Genomic DNA, 16,972 nt, shown 5'->3' on the forward strand with positions numbered 1-16,972 from the left:
AGAGAGAGAGAGAGAGAGAAGGGAAAGCAAGCCAAGACAGCTTCTATAGAAGGGAAACACTGGAGAATTTTACTCATTCTGTGCCATCAATATAGGGACAAAGGTGCTTCATCTCTGGGGTAGATATGAGACAATAAAACTACAGTTACACAGATTTTGAGATTCCACAGGACTCAAGACTGAAGTTGAAGTTTTGGATAGTACGTCACCATTTCTCTACTTCATGCTGAAAGAAACAGAGACAGAGAGAGTGCTGTAATATCGACAACTTGGCAGAGTAAAATATCTCTGAAGTATGGAAAAGTGATACTGAGAATACTACAGTAATTTACAGAGACAGATACAAAACATAACTGAAAGTACGCACTGGGGCCAGTGTGGCTGAAGACACAGAATATTCAACTACAGTTAACATCTACTTTAAGGTATTTAGTTAAAATAATCTTTAAGTGGTCTTTACTGCTTCACTCTGCTTTCAAAGTTATTTATTCTGTAAAAAGGAAAAATACTATGTCAATCAGAAATGTATGTATATGTGACAGTAGCAATTCTGTGTGTCAGACTGATGTTTTGGAATATCAGAGCTCTCTGAGTGTGTTAAATGTAAGCAGCACTAGGACACGTTACAGTGTCTTGAAAGCGGCAATCGCTATTGGTATTACTTAAAAAAAATCTATATAAACTGTAATAAACAGGTGACTGTACTACCAAAACTGCAATATTGCCGAGTAACGAGGAGATTGTGGGAGCTGCCGCCAGTGCGAGATTCGGTCGGCGCCACAGAGCGGGTAAATAAGCCACCACCACCACCACAACCACCAACGCCTGTTGATGTCAATGACCAAGCCGAGGGCCCCGAACCCATTGACCCCTCAGGCTCTGAGTACGAAGCCGTACTCATACACTTCTGGAGTTTCCGGGTACCTTGGGACTTTGAACGCCTGACTGGCTCAGGAGGCCTGGCACGCGGGGAACATGTGTTGCCAGCACCTACATTCTGTTTGCCCGCAGTCGGGGACACGCACACACCGTTTATCTACAAACCGGGGGGACGCAGGTCAGTATATATGTTAAGGAGCAGTGCAGCAGGGATCCTGCTTTCTTATTGGTTAGTCATCAAAGCAACTGTTAGCATTTATCTTCAACAAAAAATATATATACACATGGTTAGTAAATCAAACAAAAATATTTATAAGAATCCAGAAAATGTAACATTAGGAAATCTCATAATAAAGAATCTATGTATGTGCACTTTTTACGGATCTATAAAACATTCAAAAACACTTAATGCATGTTTTCAACAAAACATGTGTAACTATAGTTTAAAAATGAAACACGTAATATGTGATTGAAGACATATGCTAACATAATACCCGAACCTTTTGCAATGTGCATTCCATTTCAAAAAATAAGAGTATGGATGAGGCAAAATCTTCTACTGTAATACTGAAAGTATGTCATTTTATTTTTCACTCCTACACAAAAATACATGGCAGCTAGCTATCCAAGCCACAACTTTCTAACTAGTAGTTACCAACACATGTATACCGAAAAGGTATTTAAGGCAGCTATGGTCTCCATCTGAGTCCTTTAAATAAAAACAAGAAGAAACAAGTAAAAATAATGAACTGATCTTGAGTGCAATGGAATGCCAGACTTGACTGAGTGATCAAAGCAACAAATGTACAGATATATCTAAGTGAGAGCTTCGATAATAATGACTAGTGATACATCTGAAGACATCTTACATAGTCCTGAAAGTAAGTGAACTGACATTAGTAACCAGATTCACAAATTCTAAATCAAATTAGATTAGTGACGCAGCTTTTAAGTGTTAGTATCAGCTCCAGATGCAACAGAAACAAAACAAAATATTACACGGTTGGAAAATAAATTAATAAGAAGGAAATAATCTGGGAACAAAGAAAACAATTCAAAAATAAAATTAAAGAATGTTTAACAAAAACAAAATAAAATAATAACAGGATACTGAAGGATCAAGAGGTAGATGCTATTAACCATTCCCTGATACAAATTAGCAATCCCACAATCATTCCTATGCTACTGTACTGCACTATAATACACTACGTCATCCAAGACATACTTACAATCATTCATTCAGTCATTCATATGAAATTACTACAGACTTGCTAAGTGCTTGCTGCTTGTTTCAGAGCAAGGAACAGAAGAGGTAGGTGTAGCAGTGAAACCTACTGAATGCACACTTACTGAGACGACGCATCAGACCTCCAAAAGACGGTTGGTTCGACGAAGCATCCTCCTTACCCCGTAGATCATGCAGCAGGTGTTCGGGTCTACTGCACTTGATGTTCGGGACAGATAAGAGTCGCCCCTCTCGCTTCTCTAAAGATTTCTTCTTTGATTCGCGACGTGGAGGTCTGAGAGGCTTCCCATCTGTGTCAAACAGTGGTAAGTCCACAGGCCTGCTCACCTTCTTAGTAATAACAGTCTCCTCAATTTCCTTTGCATCGTCCTGCAATGGACTCGGTGGTTCCGTATGACTAGGATATTCATCGGTTTCAGGATTTCCACTCCTACCTTCCACTGCTGGACTGAGTGAAACTTGTAAGCACGTACTTTCTTGTCCTGCAACCTCTTCTCTGTGATCCTGTTCTTGAGTACTGACATTATTCCCCACGGTGCCACAGACAGTAAAGTCATTCTCAGGCTGGGCTTCAGTGTAAGCAGGTGTAGCAACTTCCACACACTCATTTTCCTCTGAAGGTTCAGGTGGAGGAGATTCAATTTCAATTGGGGTAACTACAAAAGGCGTACATGGCATATCTGATGAAGAATAATAAAAGACAGAAGACCGTTTATCCTTGTTGTGACCGGTACTACATGGAGCATTTGACGACTGTGAGGCAGCAGAGAATGTGTGTTTGAACTTTTGATCTACTCGGCTTAATTGTTTCTTCAGACTGAAACCTTTCCATGGGTGACTACTTCTACGTCTTCCTTGATCACTGCAAGGAGACTTGGCTGGCAGTTCAGCAAGTGTCTCAGGGTTCTCTGGTTTCAATCCCGGCTGCTCGACGGGACTGGAGAGAGAAGCCTCTTCGACTTCATGTACATCAGGACTAGGTTGAGATGACACATTGGAGATATCACTTCCAATAGTGTGAGATTCTTTCAGTGGCTGAAGGGCATTTTGATTACCTTCAGCCTCTACCTCAGAGATGTCCATTTCCTTACAGAGGGAGGTGGTGAGGGAAATGGCAGCATCTACAGGGACCACAGGAGGCTCTAGAATTTTGGATGTCTCTCTAGAGACCAACTGTGGACACATGCATGAGGGAATCATAGGGGCAGGAGGAGAAAAAAGCAAAAATAAAAATATGTAAAACGATTATATTTTGTAATAGCCATGAGGTGAGAAGTGGAGACAAATCAAATGTATACTACATATCCATTGAGAGTGAAGGGGCTCTGATGTTAATATTTCCCATATTAACAAAATAATGTGTTTTAAATACATCTAGCATTCTGAAGCACGTACAGCAGGAGCCAATACTATCAGGCATATGCAACATAGCATATAGAAGCAGAGGTGTGATGATTCTCACACTTTGGGGATGACATCACTTAAGGACAGCAAGTTGCATGTACAGAATTAACTCCTCAGGTGTAAAGTGTTGAAACGTTCTGTATTTCTCATGTAAGTTATATTCAATTTCTCACTGTGTTTACAAATTATAAAAAGAGGAAGTTTTAGCATGTTACAGTACAGCTATCTAACACTGTAGAACAAATTAAGTGAAAGTATCATACCTGCATGCTGATAAACGTAGGATCCTGTGGATTTCATGTAGCGCAAGTTTATTAATTTCTTCTATTTCTAAATTATCTCAGAAGTGCTCAAAAGCAGTTGTTGGGAGGAAGAGAAAAGCTTCTGTTAAATGAGTTATTCTAAAACAGAGCTGAGTACAGTTTCAGGGTGCAGCTTATAAATTTTCTGTGAGAAAGCTGAATCTGTAAACAGCTGATGAAGAGACAAAATTGAGTTATTAAGATCAGTGCTATAAAGCAAGTGTTCCAAAGTTCTGCTCTGCAGCACGACTCCTCTTCAGTGTCACTGCCACGCTACAGATCATATGTGATGGCTGAATGATCACACACACATACACACTCTCTCTCTTCTATATGCTATGAATACAGATTAAAATCTATATCAAGCACAATTGTGATCAAAATATTGGTAGGAGTTATACCTTAACATTAAAACACTGAATACCTATCACAAGAAATCTTGTGTTCCAAAACTCCACCTATAGTAAGTAATGAAAGAGACATCTGGTGACTGCAGACATCAAATAAAATACTCTGACTGTTGGTGAAGTTTCTGACTTAAAGTACAACTAACTCTGAGAAAGATGTTTTCAAGATATGTCACTTTACAGTTTTTCAAACCATGATAATAATTTCTTTGGGAATAAAGCGAGCTGGCACACAATGTGTTACGTTCCACATAGTCTAATTTCACTAATTTGTTTAAAACTGAGTCATCTTTTAAATGTAGTATACCTAGAAAATATACAGTGTATCAGTAATCATTATATAAAAATAATGGATTCATATATCCAACAACATATAATTAGAATTTAATACATCATAACATGCTCAAAGACTTACTTTCTAAGACTAGACTGTACTTGAATGTTCAGTTCAGTACTTTCTGACAAAGATAATCTGTATTGAAACTTGTATGCATATCTACTGGTGATTCTAAGTCCTTACAACACGACCGTTCAATTTTGAATTAAACATATTTTATTACAGAAATATGACTATGAGAGATCTATTTTGTAAATGGACAGTCAGATAAAAAAGTTGAATAGAACTGTGAACAAGAAAGAAACTGACAACCCAGCAGTACAAGTGACGGGGAAATGACGTCAAACAGAGCATCTTGTATAATTAAACACTTTGGGTTTTTCAGTACTTCTTCTAAGTATAAAATAGTGTGTTATCTTGATCAATAAACATCCCACAGAATGCTGTCACAAAGACCACCAGTTTCAAATAGTCCTGATTCCAGTGAAGCAACAGGACACAGGTGAATTACCAAATAAGAATCCAGACTATGATAAGGTACAGGGTAGTCAGGCCCATCACACTCTAAATGAACCATCTATTATTTTATTTAGAAAAGAAAATGATATCTCACACACTCAACTTCAGTCTCTGAACATATCATGTTATGTCATGTCATACATTTTATCCTGTTAAAATTGAAATAAATTCTTACCCTGAAAGAAATTTCTATACAAAACTTATTACTGACATAAAATTTTAAATGTAATACCATTAAATTGAGTATACACACGAAAGTTTTGAAAGAACACATACCTGGTCTGTGCTGGGAGAACGGCATCGTTCGTCCGGCTCTCGAGAGTTGTTGTCACGCTTTGGAGATCGTGGGACCCTTTGATATGGATCAGCTGAGCCATAAAGGTCAGGTGAACTCATATTTAGAATGCATACTTTTTGGACTATATCCACTATCACAATACCACACTCAGTACCATAAGCCATCCTGCAGAAAAACAGAGTTCACAAATTTAGATAAAGTAACCAGCTGCCCATGTTCCTGTATGATAAAGTTTAACGACCATCTAATAATTCAAGAACTGTTTAACAGATTCTGATAATATTTTATGCTGTACGAGCAGCCAGGGTATCTCAGTCAGTATAATGTCTTACTACAAACTGAACAACTGGGGACTGATCATGTGTAGGGTGTACAGAAATTCTACTCTAGTCTCTGCATCCAAACTCGCTCTTTGGCCCACTTAGCCTCCTAACCAATGGGAAGGGGGGGGGGGGGGTTAAAGAATGGCTGGGGTGACAATGACCACTCACCCCTCCCTAGTGTTGAGGTCAAGAACAAGCAGAAGCTACGCCCACACATGGCATTTTGACTTCTAATTATGTTTGTACACAGAGAATGTACTGTGCAGTACTATATTTATTTATCTGGTAATAAGCAGCCGTGTTAAACTGAAATGTATCGTAAACAAAAAATGTTCAGGTTCCTTTGTACTGATTACAGAAAATTTCAATTAACAGTAAAAGCATCAGAGTACTTACAGGCCATAAGAAGAATTTATGCCGAGTGACGTGATCTGACTGTGAGGCTCTCCGTTCATGTGAGGTGTTAAACAAACAAGATATGCCTGGAAACCTGGTGGCTTCTTCTGTGGTCCTGTGCGCATTCTCAGGGGTGCCGAATATTCTAATGAAGACTGTGGGAGGCAAAGAGTTACAATGGTCATGACACGAACTGCTTCCATGAATTTGACTCCACTCTTCATATAGAGTCTTACCTACTGCCAGATTTTACAGAGTAAGTTTTATTCTCCGGTATTATTAATGTGAAAAGAGATACAGCAAAGTTCCCTGGATGACAATAGATTTTAACACAATTGTAAGGATAACTTTAAATACAAAAATACAGTCAAACCTCGGTTCACGAACTTAATTCGTTTCTGAAGGTCCGTAAACCGAAACTATTTTCCCCATAGGAATTAATGTAAAATGGATTAATCCGTTCCTGGACCCCAGATGATTGCTTATTTAAAATTTTACAACAGTACTTTGTGCACAAGTTCTTAACACAAAATCAGTGGAAACCATTAAATCTATCACAAAAAAGATAAACACAACACTAAGCAGATCAAGTATAGACGAAAACTTAATTTAGTTTTACCGTACCTGTATGGAGGAGAGTTGACGGCGTAAGTGGAAGGCGGTGAGGAAGTGAAATGTTATTGTTTGGAAGGGGATTCTTTTTCTTTTTTCTGTCTCTTGGCACCACTCGACTCTGCTAGCTTTGAAAACATCCGTATCACCACTCGTACCAGGATATTTTTTTACCAGGTCATCATGCAATCGCCTTGCTTTTTCAGAAACACTGTTGCCAGCTAACATATTGTCGTTTATCCAAATTAGCAGCAATTTCTCCACTTCTTCAATCGTCTGTGATCTTTGTTCAGTAATAACTGTCATTCCTCTTGCAACATCGGCTTTCTTGATTGTCTCTCTATTTTTAAGAATAGTACAGATCGTTCATTTTGCCATCCCAAACTGAGTAGCAAGATCAGAGACACGAACACCATTTTCATGTTTGGCTATGATTTCTTTCTTAACATCTATCATGATATTCGTATTTTTTTTTTTCACTTTGCTGCTATCGTCATGCTGGATCATTCTTCTATGAATACTGCCAACGCTGATACTCCCAGCTTATCGCTCCACGATGTTGACGGCTTGCGTGTTCGTTAACTCGAGACACAGTACGTCATCCGAGACGCTTTGTGTTCGGAAAATTTGTTCGTAAACTGAATTGTTCGTGATCCGAGGCGTTCGTGAACCGAGGTTTGACTGTATTAACAAAGGATCACTGAAATTAAACTTTAAATAAAGGAAGATTTTAAAAAGTCAGAAACATTCAATGGTGCATTTAACGTTGCTATATAACATACAATTAAATTCATTCTAATCAAAATTTTCATCACGCAAAATACCAAATTGAAAAGAATTTCCCAAACATTTTCACCAGTCAGAATCTTGCATTTCCTTTGTGTTGCTGTGACCACAGTAGAAACCCTGAAACTGATGGATAAGTATGTTTCATTTATTTCATAACTGGATAATCTGATCTCAGATTAGTTTCGCTGAATAACTTAAGATATCAGTGTTTGACAGATGCACCGAAACAAAACAATAATATGGTCGGACAAACAGATGTAGAGCCCAAGAGGATAAGTCCACTTTGAATAGAGATTTTGTTCTCGTGCCTCATACTGGGAACAGGTTCTTCCCCCTTTTTGTAGCAACTTCACACTTTCAGCAGTTTGCTGATCGTCACTTTGTGGTTACATTGAGACTTCAGGCTCTTGTGGTGACAAGTACAAAGATGGATGTCCTCTATGATGTTGCACCACGTAGCCTGGTAGATACCAACTAACATTTCTGTGGAACTTACTGCCTCCATAATCAGAGTGATACACAAGATGTTCATGTCAGTGACACTGTAAGTCTGCAGATGCTGAAAGTGTGTTTTGAGGCTGTGTAACAATTTTGTAGTACATGACAGCAAAAATAAAATACTATACCATAGCCACGTGGTCTGAGGCATCATGCTTCGGACCAGTGATACACAATGCACGCTGGTTCGAGTCTTGGGGAAAGAAATTTCTCATGATATTTTCGACTGGTGTATGGGACCGGTGCCAACCCAGCATCGTGAGAAAATTGGGGAGCTACAATGAGTAGCTTAATCCGGTCATGAAAACTAGCAATGGCTGGGGGTTCGTCATGCTGACCACACGTCACTCTATATCTGGTTGGATGATCGTTCGCCTCTGCTTAGGCATGTGAACGAGAGGCCAGCAGTCAAGCTAGTCGGCTTTGGCTCTCAGAGGGATGTTACGCCACAGATTATTATTATTATCATTTGTATAAGATGCAAAATAATAATGTTAGTTTAGTCTGATAATGAATGGGGAAATCTACAGTCAGCAAACAAAGTAAACACAGAAAACTGTCATCTGCCGAGGGTCATACACTAATCATGCATTCCTGTGAGATTTTTCGCATACCTTTTTGCTCTCTCCCTCAGCTGAATCAGTTTTGGACACCATGCTCAAGCTTGGCCGTGGTGGATACTCATATTCAGGAGAACAGTCCACTTCCTCTAGTGTCTCGTACGTGATGGGAATTTCTAGCATCTACGAACATCAGACTTCGATAATAAAGTATACTGGTGCAATGGAAATAAGTTTCTAAAAATGATAAACATTTGAGAATAAGTATCCTTAATGTGTACACTCTATCCATAATTTGAGCCAAATAATTTCATCGAGAACAGTCTTGAGAAACTCACAGCTGTCTGGAAGATCAAGGAATTCCCTGCTCTTTATGGAACATGGAGTTCAAGATCATGCAGGAAGACACCATTTGAAAGACCTAGGAACAGATGGGAGGATAATACTGAAGTATATCTTATGGAGGTTACAAAGGTGTGAACCTAATTTAAATGGCTTAGGATAGGGTCCAATGACAGGCTTCTGTGAATGCAGTTTCTATAGAAGGAGAGAATGTTTTGACCAGCTAAATAATTATTGACGCTTTAGATTGTGGAATCAGTCTCTAATCCAGTAACTTGGATGGATAATCCCATTTCTTATACACAGAAGAATGTATCAATCGGCAATTTGTACAGCAAAGAAATCAAGAATGATTTCCTACGGTAAGAGTCCTGATAATTCTTTTGCTCTGCGATAAACTTACAGCTGTTTCCGAGACCGATTCCAGCTTCTGAAATTTAAAAAGTACCACGTGACTACTAGCCCCAGCCACACACAATTTTCTGCTCTCAGGACACAGGGATATCAACTGTATCGCAAACGGGTCTTCATCTACACCATCGACACTCCTGGATCTTGGCTTCTCAAATACTTTGGCTGTTTTCAATTTGTATAAGACCTGTAGGGTTCCTGCTGAGGCATCCCAGAACTTTATGCTTCCATCTGCATGTCTGAAAAATACGAGCAAAGCAAAAGTAAAAGTAAGGTAACGTAAAGCCGTCCCACTACACGTCATGTTGGTCATTTGGGGAGAGTGGAAGTATAGCTCCTATTCTTTCTTGACCTCGGCATTAGATGGGGGTGAGCTGGTCTGCGTCGCGCCCCGGCTGGCCGTAACTGTTCCATATTCTTCAAATCACACAAAAGAATGATGAAGTTACAAAAATATTGAACTTCATAATGTGTACTCTTCAGGGTGATCAAGCAAAGGTAAATTACATAGGCAGAACTCGTAGCATGCATGGTAGCGATGATAAATAACATAAAATTTCAGAGAGTGATCTTGTAGATTATAGTACCATGCAGTCTTCCGGTTATATTCCAACATTTTCGAAGAATATGCCATCTACATTTTTGATCCTGGTACGCAACCACACGACTTCATGCCGCAACAACCCGGAAGAGCGCCATCTAAACCTCCTCAGATACTGTGTGCTCTGTCACATTAGCATTACTCTCGGCAAACATCAAAAGATGTAAGATTTTGTACACATAAAAACTCGAAGCTTCTGTTATACGCAGCTGAAACTACTTCTGACTCATATAATAAGAAATAACAGGGTTTATAAAGACGCACACAAAAGTTTCAGTGGGGGACATGAAACATCTTAATTTACAGTACATAATTTTTATACTGAAATGTGAGAATGACGTTTCAGAACTGTTGTGAGCAACAAAGTGTCATCCTTTTCCAACAGCATATACCTAACCACCTGAGCTACTAGGCCAACAGTGATAGTGTTAATGGGATCATGCTGTTATTTATCTTACCCTGTGAGGATGATTTCATTGTAGCTGCACGAAGTGGGACTCCACTCACCACCACACAAAGGCCAGAGCCTCTCACTAAAGCCAGTTCTCTTCTGTGCACGAGAACCCACGGAATAAAACGCAGGAATGAGGTCAGAGGGGCAGTCAGCTAGGTATGTGCAGCATGAAACGGGTGATTCATGAAGGTCCATGGGGTATGGGTTCTCAAAACAAGGGTAACCGGGAGTCAAGAGGTCTATCACAACTAAGTCATTATGCAGAAGCACTACTATGGCGTAAGGGTCCTGGAAATCTGAAAGAGAAAGATCGTGTCAGCAGTGAATATGCGTCTTCTGTCTCTGACGTTTCACTGCATTATCACTGACTAATAAAGGGCTAAAGTATTTAACATCATTCGTGTCCGACAAAGCATCACATTCAGAAGCAGACATTTCTTAACACTGGTAACCACCATAACCCGCATTTTCACCACCGTGGAAACTTCAAACCTCGATGCTAGAGTCATTTAGAGACAAAACTTTGAAAAATGGTTATAGCGTGTAAAAAAGAACATTCCACAATACAAATATATAATAATGCATCCACGTTTGCTCTTGGAAATATCTGAACATAAGAAGTATGAAGTAAATGAGCAGTATAAGACATTACAGAACGAGAAACTTCGTGATTTATGCAGGCCACCTAGTGACGGTGAAATCAAGGAGGCGAAGCGGGCTCAGAATGTTATTAGGATAGGGGAAACAAGGAATTCATATAAAATTTGGGTGGGGAAAATAACTTCGAAGACATTCAATTGGAGGACAATGAAGGATACGTGGGGATCTGAGATGGCCGCACATGGCTCGGGCCTGGACCAATGACTGGCTTTGGTATTAACAGTGTTGAGACATCACGGTCCAGACTGAGGTTTATCATGGTTTTCCTCAGTCTCTACAGGCAAATGCCAGGATAGCACATCAAATTAGGCCATGACTGCTTCCTTCCACATCCTTTCCAATTCATTATTCGCTGTCATCCTCTCATCTGACGCTATATAGTCTCAATACTGAAATTGTCATTAAATAAACTATAAATGAATAAATACAAAATAGTATTACTTAGAAATCACACTCACCGCTTGTCCAAGGACTTTCACATAATGTGATAAAGTCAACAACATTATGCTCCATTTCCAATACTGTCGTGGTTTTTCCATGAATAACCGTTATACTAGGGGTGCGGCCTGCTTTATCATAGGTCAGACCACCAGAAAATATCACATATGCTTCCCTGTAGGCGAAGTGAAAACATTAATTTGAATTATAAACTTAATTATACACTGACCTTTATCATATGATAACGGAGGATTTAAACTGGTGTGCCATGGTGCTGTGTCCGTTAAACTTTAAATCTGGGGTTAATGATTTGGCATTTATGCTATCGAGACACTGAGATGCACGGCAGTGAACACGTCGAAATGTATCATACGTAACGAGCTCTTACATCCTGAATATAAACTGAACGTACCCGGTTTTAGAAGACTTCCACTCCACCTTCTGAATGGGTTTGCACGTCTCTGCTTTACCGTCTTTATTTGTTTTAGCTGCAACACATAAAGAAGCATATAAAAATTAATAATTTACATGTAACATAAATATATGAACCACATACAAACTACGTGAAGATCCGTTCTTGAAATAAAAAGATGTGACAAGGTTTGTCATTTTGTATAACGTATTTGTTTATCACTACTATAAACATAAAGAGATTTTAATTCCATAATGGAATTGACCTTTAAAAACATAATTTGGATTCTGTCCATCCTCGGTTTCTGGGCTTTCAGAATCATCATCTGTATGACTCCATAAAAATAACAGAGTAAGAATTTCAATCGCCTTATAATAATAATAATAATTTATTTACATTCCATGGATCCATATGACAGTCAGATGACAATAGGATGTGGAAAAATTCATAATAATAATAAAATACATATTATAAAGTACAATTCATACTATTATATAAACTTCACATAATACAGAGTGAGTGTCCAGAATTTTTTATGGACATCCACCCTCAAGATAAGTGTACAGAATGTATCTGGATATTAATCTTCAGGATGAGCTTACTTACCGTGGGGCTGTGAGATGTTTATGGGCTTAGGAGCTTGCCTGACCATCCACGTGGTCAGCGAACCATCAGTGTGACTGCACATGAACTGTTTTCCTTCGTGATGCCACGAGATGTACTTCAGAGGTTCCGCGGACTGGCAACGCATTTCCGCAGTTCTTGTCTTCAGGTCCCATAAGACTATCTGACCAGTCTCATAGCCAATAAGCAACTAAATGCAGAAATAAGAGTAAAACATAAATCCATACTGACATTTAATGACTTTATTTATATATATATATATATAAAAAAAATATATTTGTGAGGATGTAATATTTGTAAGTTACTGCTACACGATGATATGAAGTGATCAATCAATATGGCGGTAAATGCAGTTCATAGTTACCTTTCCCGTGATATACAGAAGCTCACCTTGCTAGCATCTAGTGGGTTGTCACTGAGATGCACCACCGGGCCAGGATGAGTTTTTCTGGATCTGAAATGAAGAAATGTTACAAGCAAAAGTTTTTCGTGAAGGTAATACTGCTCGTTCAAGAAATATTCCTCGCCCACAAAAGCCTCAGTGCATTCCAATATACGCAGTATTAGGTAGAATTTGTAGTTTAAAATATTTAAAAATTTACAAAGAAATTCTATAAATTAGGTTAACAATTAAACAATTTTGTGGAAAAAAGCTGAAACAGAAATCCTAGTGCTAAGAAAAATAACTAGACCTAAAAACAGTAAAATAAGTGAGTAATTCAGATATAACATAAAATATAAATTCATAATTCATAAAGGTGTCGGAGTATCGTCACGAAATGAAGTCACGGCATGATGAACTAGGCATGTAACATGAGCCACGAGACAACAACTGCACAAAGAATTTTGACGGAGATCTGCATGGATTAACGAGAAAGCTGCGTGCACATAATATGAAGTTCGATGTTGCTGTCACTAGCAGCGAGATAAAACCCAGAAGACAACCATCAACAATTATTAATTTTAACAAAGTATTTGAAACATTAATGATAAGAATGTCGAGGAATAACTGAAGGTTTTCTTAAATAGGTCTTCGATGGAAGAACCGCGTATTGCGTGTTTGAGAAAACCGAACGAAGTGGGGAATTTTTTTTCTTTTCTGTTCACGGTTCAGTGTTCAACGTTTTTACTACAGCTGATGTCGATCCATTTACTAAAGAACTGAACTCTCAACACTGACGGCTTGGAACGAGCACGATATGGTAAGTTCGACAGCAGCCTGTTGAAGGGCGCGTTTATAAAGCTCTCTCAATCAAAAGGGGATAAAGGTTGTTAGCTATCAGGAGCAGAAGAGCTTCCTTTCTGGAGAGCACTTTAAACGCATAAATGCTAAACCATATTACAGACATCAGTACTGAGAAGAAACCCCTCATCCTGCCTGCCAATGCCTTTTGTGTTAGAGAAACCCTGTGGCAATCACACGTACCACCTGTTGTAACACTAAATACCTTTGCAGTCTGGCCACACAATGCATTTATACGATTACTATGATTCTCGGAATGAACACCGGTTACTTTCCTGAACAGCATTAACTAATTGGTCGTTGTAATGGTGAAGTGTGGTGTTCTCTTTGAGGTACGGACTGAATGTTAAAATATTATTTACGTGGGTTTTGTGCGTCAGGATTAAGATTAACGTTAATAAATGCGCGGTGACATTATTCTCTAAACGGCTGTCGCACCTCCGCAGTGAAGTACCTCCCCTGAAGATCTTTGGAGCAACCATCCCCCGGGTAAATGAAGCCAAATACCTTGGCGTCATCCTGGACCGCAAACTCACCTACAGATCACACATAAGTAAAGCAGTGTGCAGAGCCAATCATAGGCTTAGCCAACTCTACCCAATCCTTAACAAGTCCTCCTCCATCAACATTAACCTAGCACTTACAATCTATAAGACACTCCTCCGCCCAATAATAACGTACGCGGCCCCTGCATGGGGATACGCGGCCAAAACTCACATTAGTAAGCTCCAAGTTTTTCAGAACAAGGTGCTCAGAATTATAACGAAACTCCCAAGGGTAACGTCAATCGAAATTTTACATGAGCAAACTGGCATGGAGACGTTCCGCAACCATGTCAGGAAGCTAGCAAACAAATTTTATGCTAAAAGTCAAGCAAGTGAGAACTCCCAAATCAGGCAATTAGGTCAATATGACCCCATTTATGATAAATACCAGCGACCGCGGGCCCTACTAGGGGGCTGATCCTGCACATACCCTACAAATTACACATATTTAAATAAAGTAAAGTCCATTTTGGGCAAAACCCTACTCATTTTATCCAGCCGTTCATCGGAGGACGCTCCAGCGGAACTCCTGCCATGGATCAGACCACGAAACCAACAGCTGAAGAAGACCACGGAAACACGGATGACCTGCATTCATCATCTTATGTTGTATTATTGCACCAGATGTGCCTGACTTTATCAATAAAGCCCATGGCACAAGTTAGGGACACCTAGGGGTCGTACAAATTCCTCTTTTGTCTGCCGGACCGCTGGCTAGTAGTCAGTGCGCATCCGGAAGGTCCTGCGACCGGCCATCTCGACACAGGTTTTCCTTGGTTTTCCTCTGTCTTCAAGCAAATGCTGAGATGGTTCCCAAGTTCCAAGTTGCCACTGCATGCTTCTCATGCAGCCCTCCCGATTTAAATTAATCAAAATTTACCCCCCCCCCTCCCCTCAGTAGGAACTTCTAAATTATGTACTTAACTTCCAAATCAATAGCCTGAGCTTTCGCTAATACAAAATTTCAAAATTCCGTCTTTTATGCCAATTATAGTACTAACGCCTTCACTCTTACTTTATCCTTAACAGAAGGACGAGCGGGCATTGCCTGGGGACCTTCTAGCTATAAGATGCTCTTTCTCCCCCCCAGATATCGAAGTGCCTCTCACTTCTCCCCCACCAATTTCCTCTTTCTCTCTCTCTCTCTCGTTTGTGCGTCAGGTGGTTAATACTCATCAAAAGGAGGACGAATGGAAAACAAAGGCAGAAATAGGAGGATGAAAAGGAAACAAGAAGAAAAGACTGAGAACAAAGATGATGAGACGAAAGGCGAGGAGAGTGCATACGAAACACAGAAGATTAAGAAAGAATTAAAAAAAAAAAGTACTCCTATGAGTCTAATGATACACAGGAATGGATTTAGATCCAAATGGATGCCAGGGTTAATGTCAGGAAGAGTGATGTAAAATTAACCCCCTGACAGAGACTCATCTGTTGGTAATTCGTGCCATGGCCTACAGCTCTGTTAGACGACTCGAAAGAGGCTATTAATTTCATATGATGTCGACATTTTATGCGTCAGTTACCTCGATGCAGACGATTATGTACAGGGTAATTCTCAAGTCCCTGTAACGCACAACTCACGTGAGCAACCGACGGTCGGTAGGCACAGGGTCTTACGAATCAAGCCCAATTTCCAACAATTATTATCATAGACGCACAGGGATTTTTTTTAATCATCATAACCTTGCCGTATTTCCTCGAGATTCAGTTTAATATTATCCCCCCTCATCTCCCAAGAACAGGAGCTCTGAATCTGTCGAGACACGTGACAAATTTCGACGTTCCTCACAGGTTCGCGGCCCGTCGTCAAACTCCGCAGTGATTTATTAATTATACTCGTTATTATCACAAACAGACTTAAGTACTGCTCAATTTTCTTAAAAAAAGCATTTGTGACTTTGTCATTTTAATTAATTATGCACTTACTACAAGCATCTAATTTAATAACTGCTTCGTCTTTATACAGAGTGACATGTTTAAAAAATGAATGTTGGTCGAGATAGGGGAGCTTGTGTTCAGAACCAAGGACCTCCACTGCGCGGAAGGATACATTTGGGAGGAAGGACGGTAGACCTAGACAAGACACTGTAACAGAATAGCAATGGAGTTGGTAAAGCTGCTACCTGTTGGTCCTGCGCACCAGGTTATGATGTCTCTTATCGATCGGTGCGAGGCAATTAGGGCACCCGAACCACTGAGGTGCCCACAGCAAGGTCACAGCCATGACGTCACAACAAACAACTCAAAGAAAAGGACCCTACAATACGACATCCACGTACACGGGACTATCTACCGGGGCGGCACACGTGCACCTGAACACAGCTACGCGCCGAGCCTGTCCGCGTCCTTAATTTTAAACGACCTCTGCATATAATGAATCGGTGTCTGTCTATCTATCCCAATGTTTTACGGACGAAACTATGCACTTTGAAATCTACAAAATTTTATATCTACGACAGCACACTAAAAGTTGTTAGAATAATTAGTTTCTGTGTTGTGACATCGACAAGTCTTGCACAAGTTTGCCAACTTTAAGGATGAATGTATCGCCTAATCTTCATAAGGACGGAGGCGATATGGTCTTCCGAAACGTCGATAAACACTAACAGAACTTCACAGAGTTCACAATCCTGAAGACTGACATCAATTTCATTCGATTAGTAAGACGT

At 39.7% G+C, this 16,972-nt stretch overlaps 1 protein-coding gene across 7 annotated transcripts in view; it reads right to left on the reverse strand.

Moving 5' to 3' along the window:
* Tomosyn (syntaxin-binding protein tomosyn) overlaps positions 1 to 16,972 on the reverse strand; it is a 95,594-nt gene that overhangs the window by 19,361 nt on the left and 59,261 nt on the right. For 4 of the 7 annotated variants that reach the window (XM_087356886.1, XM_087356884.1, XM_087356885.1 and 1 more), the window contains exons 5-14: positions 12,903 to 12,966; positions 12,495 to 12,702; positions 11,889 to 11,964; positions 11,497 to 11,651; positions 10,383 to 10,674; positions 9,316 to 9,562; positions 8,625 to 8,753; positions 6,112 to 6,266; positions 5,371 to 5,557; positions 2,230 to 3,298 (exon numbers count right to left, since the gene is read on the reverse strand). In XM_087356886.1, coding sequence (XP_087213012.1) covers positions 2,230 to 3,298; positions 5,371 to 5,557; positions 6,112 to 6,266; positions 8,625 to 8,753; positions 9,316 to 9,562; positions 10,383 to 10,674; positions 11,497 to 11,651; positions 11,889 to 11,964; positions 12,495 to 12,702; positions 12,903 to 12,966 — 2,582 coding nt within the window. Of the gene's footprint in view, positions 1 to 924; positions 1,037 to 1,548; positions 1,589 to 2,229; positions 3,299 to 5,370; positions 5,558 to 6,111; positions 6,267 to 8,624; positions 8,754 to 9,315; positions 9,563 to 10,382; positions 10,675 to 11,496; positions 11,652 to 11,888; positions 11,965 to 12,494; positions 12,703 to 12,876; positions 12,967 to 16,972 lie in introns of those variants that run through there. The other 3 variants (XM_087356888.1, XM_087356889.1, XM_087356887.1) reach the window with 3 other exon arrangements.

This window comes from Zootermopsis nevadensis, unplaced genomic scaffold (genome assembly GCF_977971745.1).
Source record: "Zootermopsis nevadensis isolate Lab colony 2312 unplaced genomic scaffold, Znev_1.0 Znev_ptg000028l, whole genome shotgun sequence".
NCBI classification, from domain to species: domain Eukaryota; kingdom Metazoa; phylum Arthropoda; class Insecta; order Blattodea; family Termopsidae; genus Zootermopsis; species Zootermopsis nevadensis.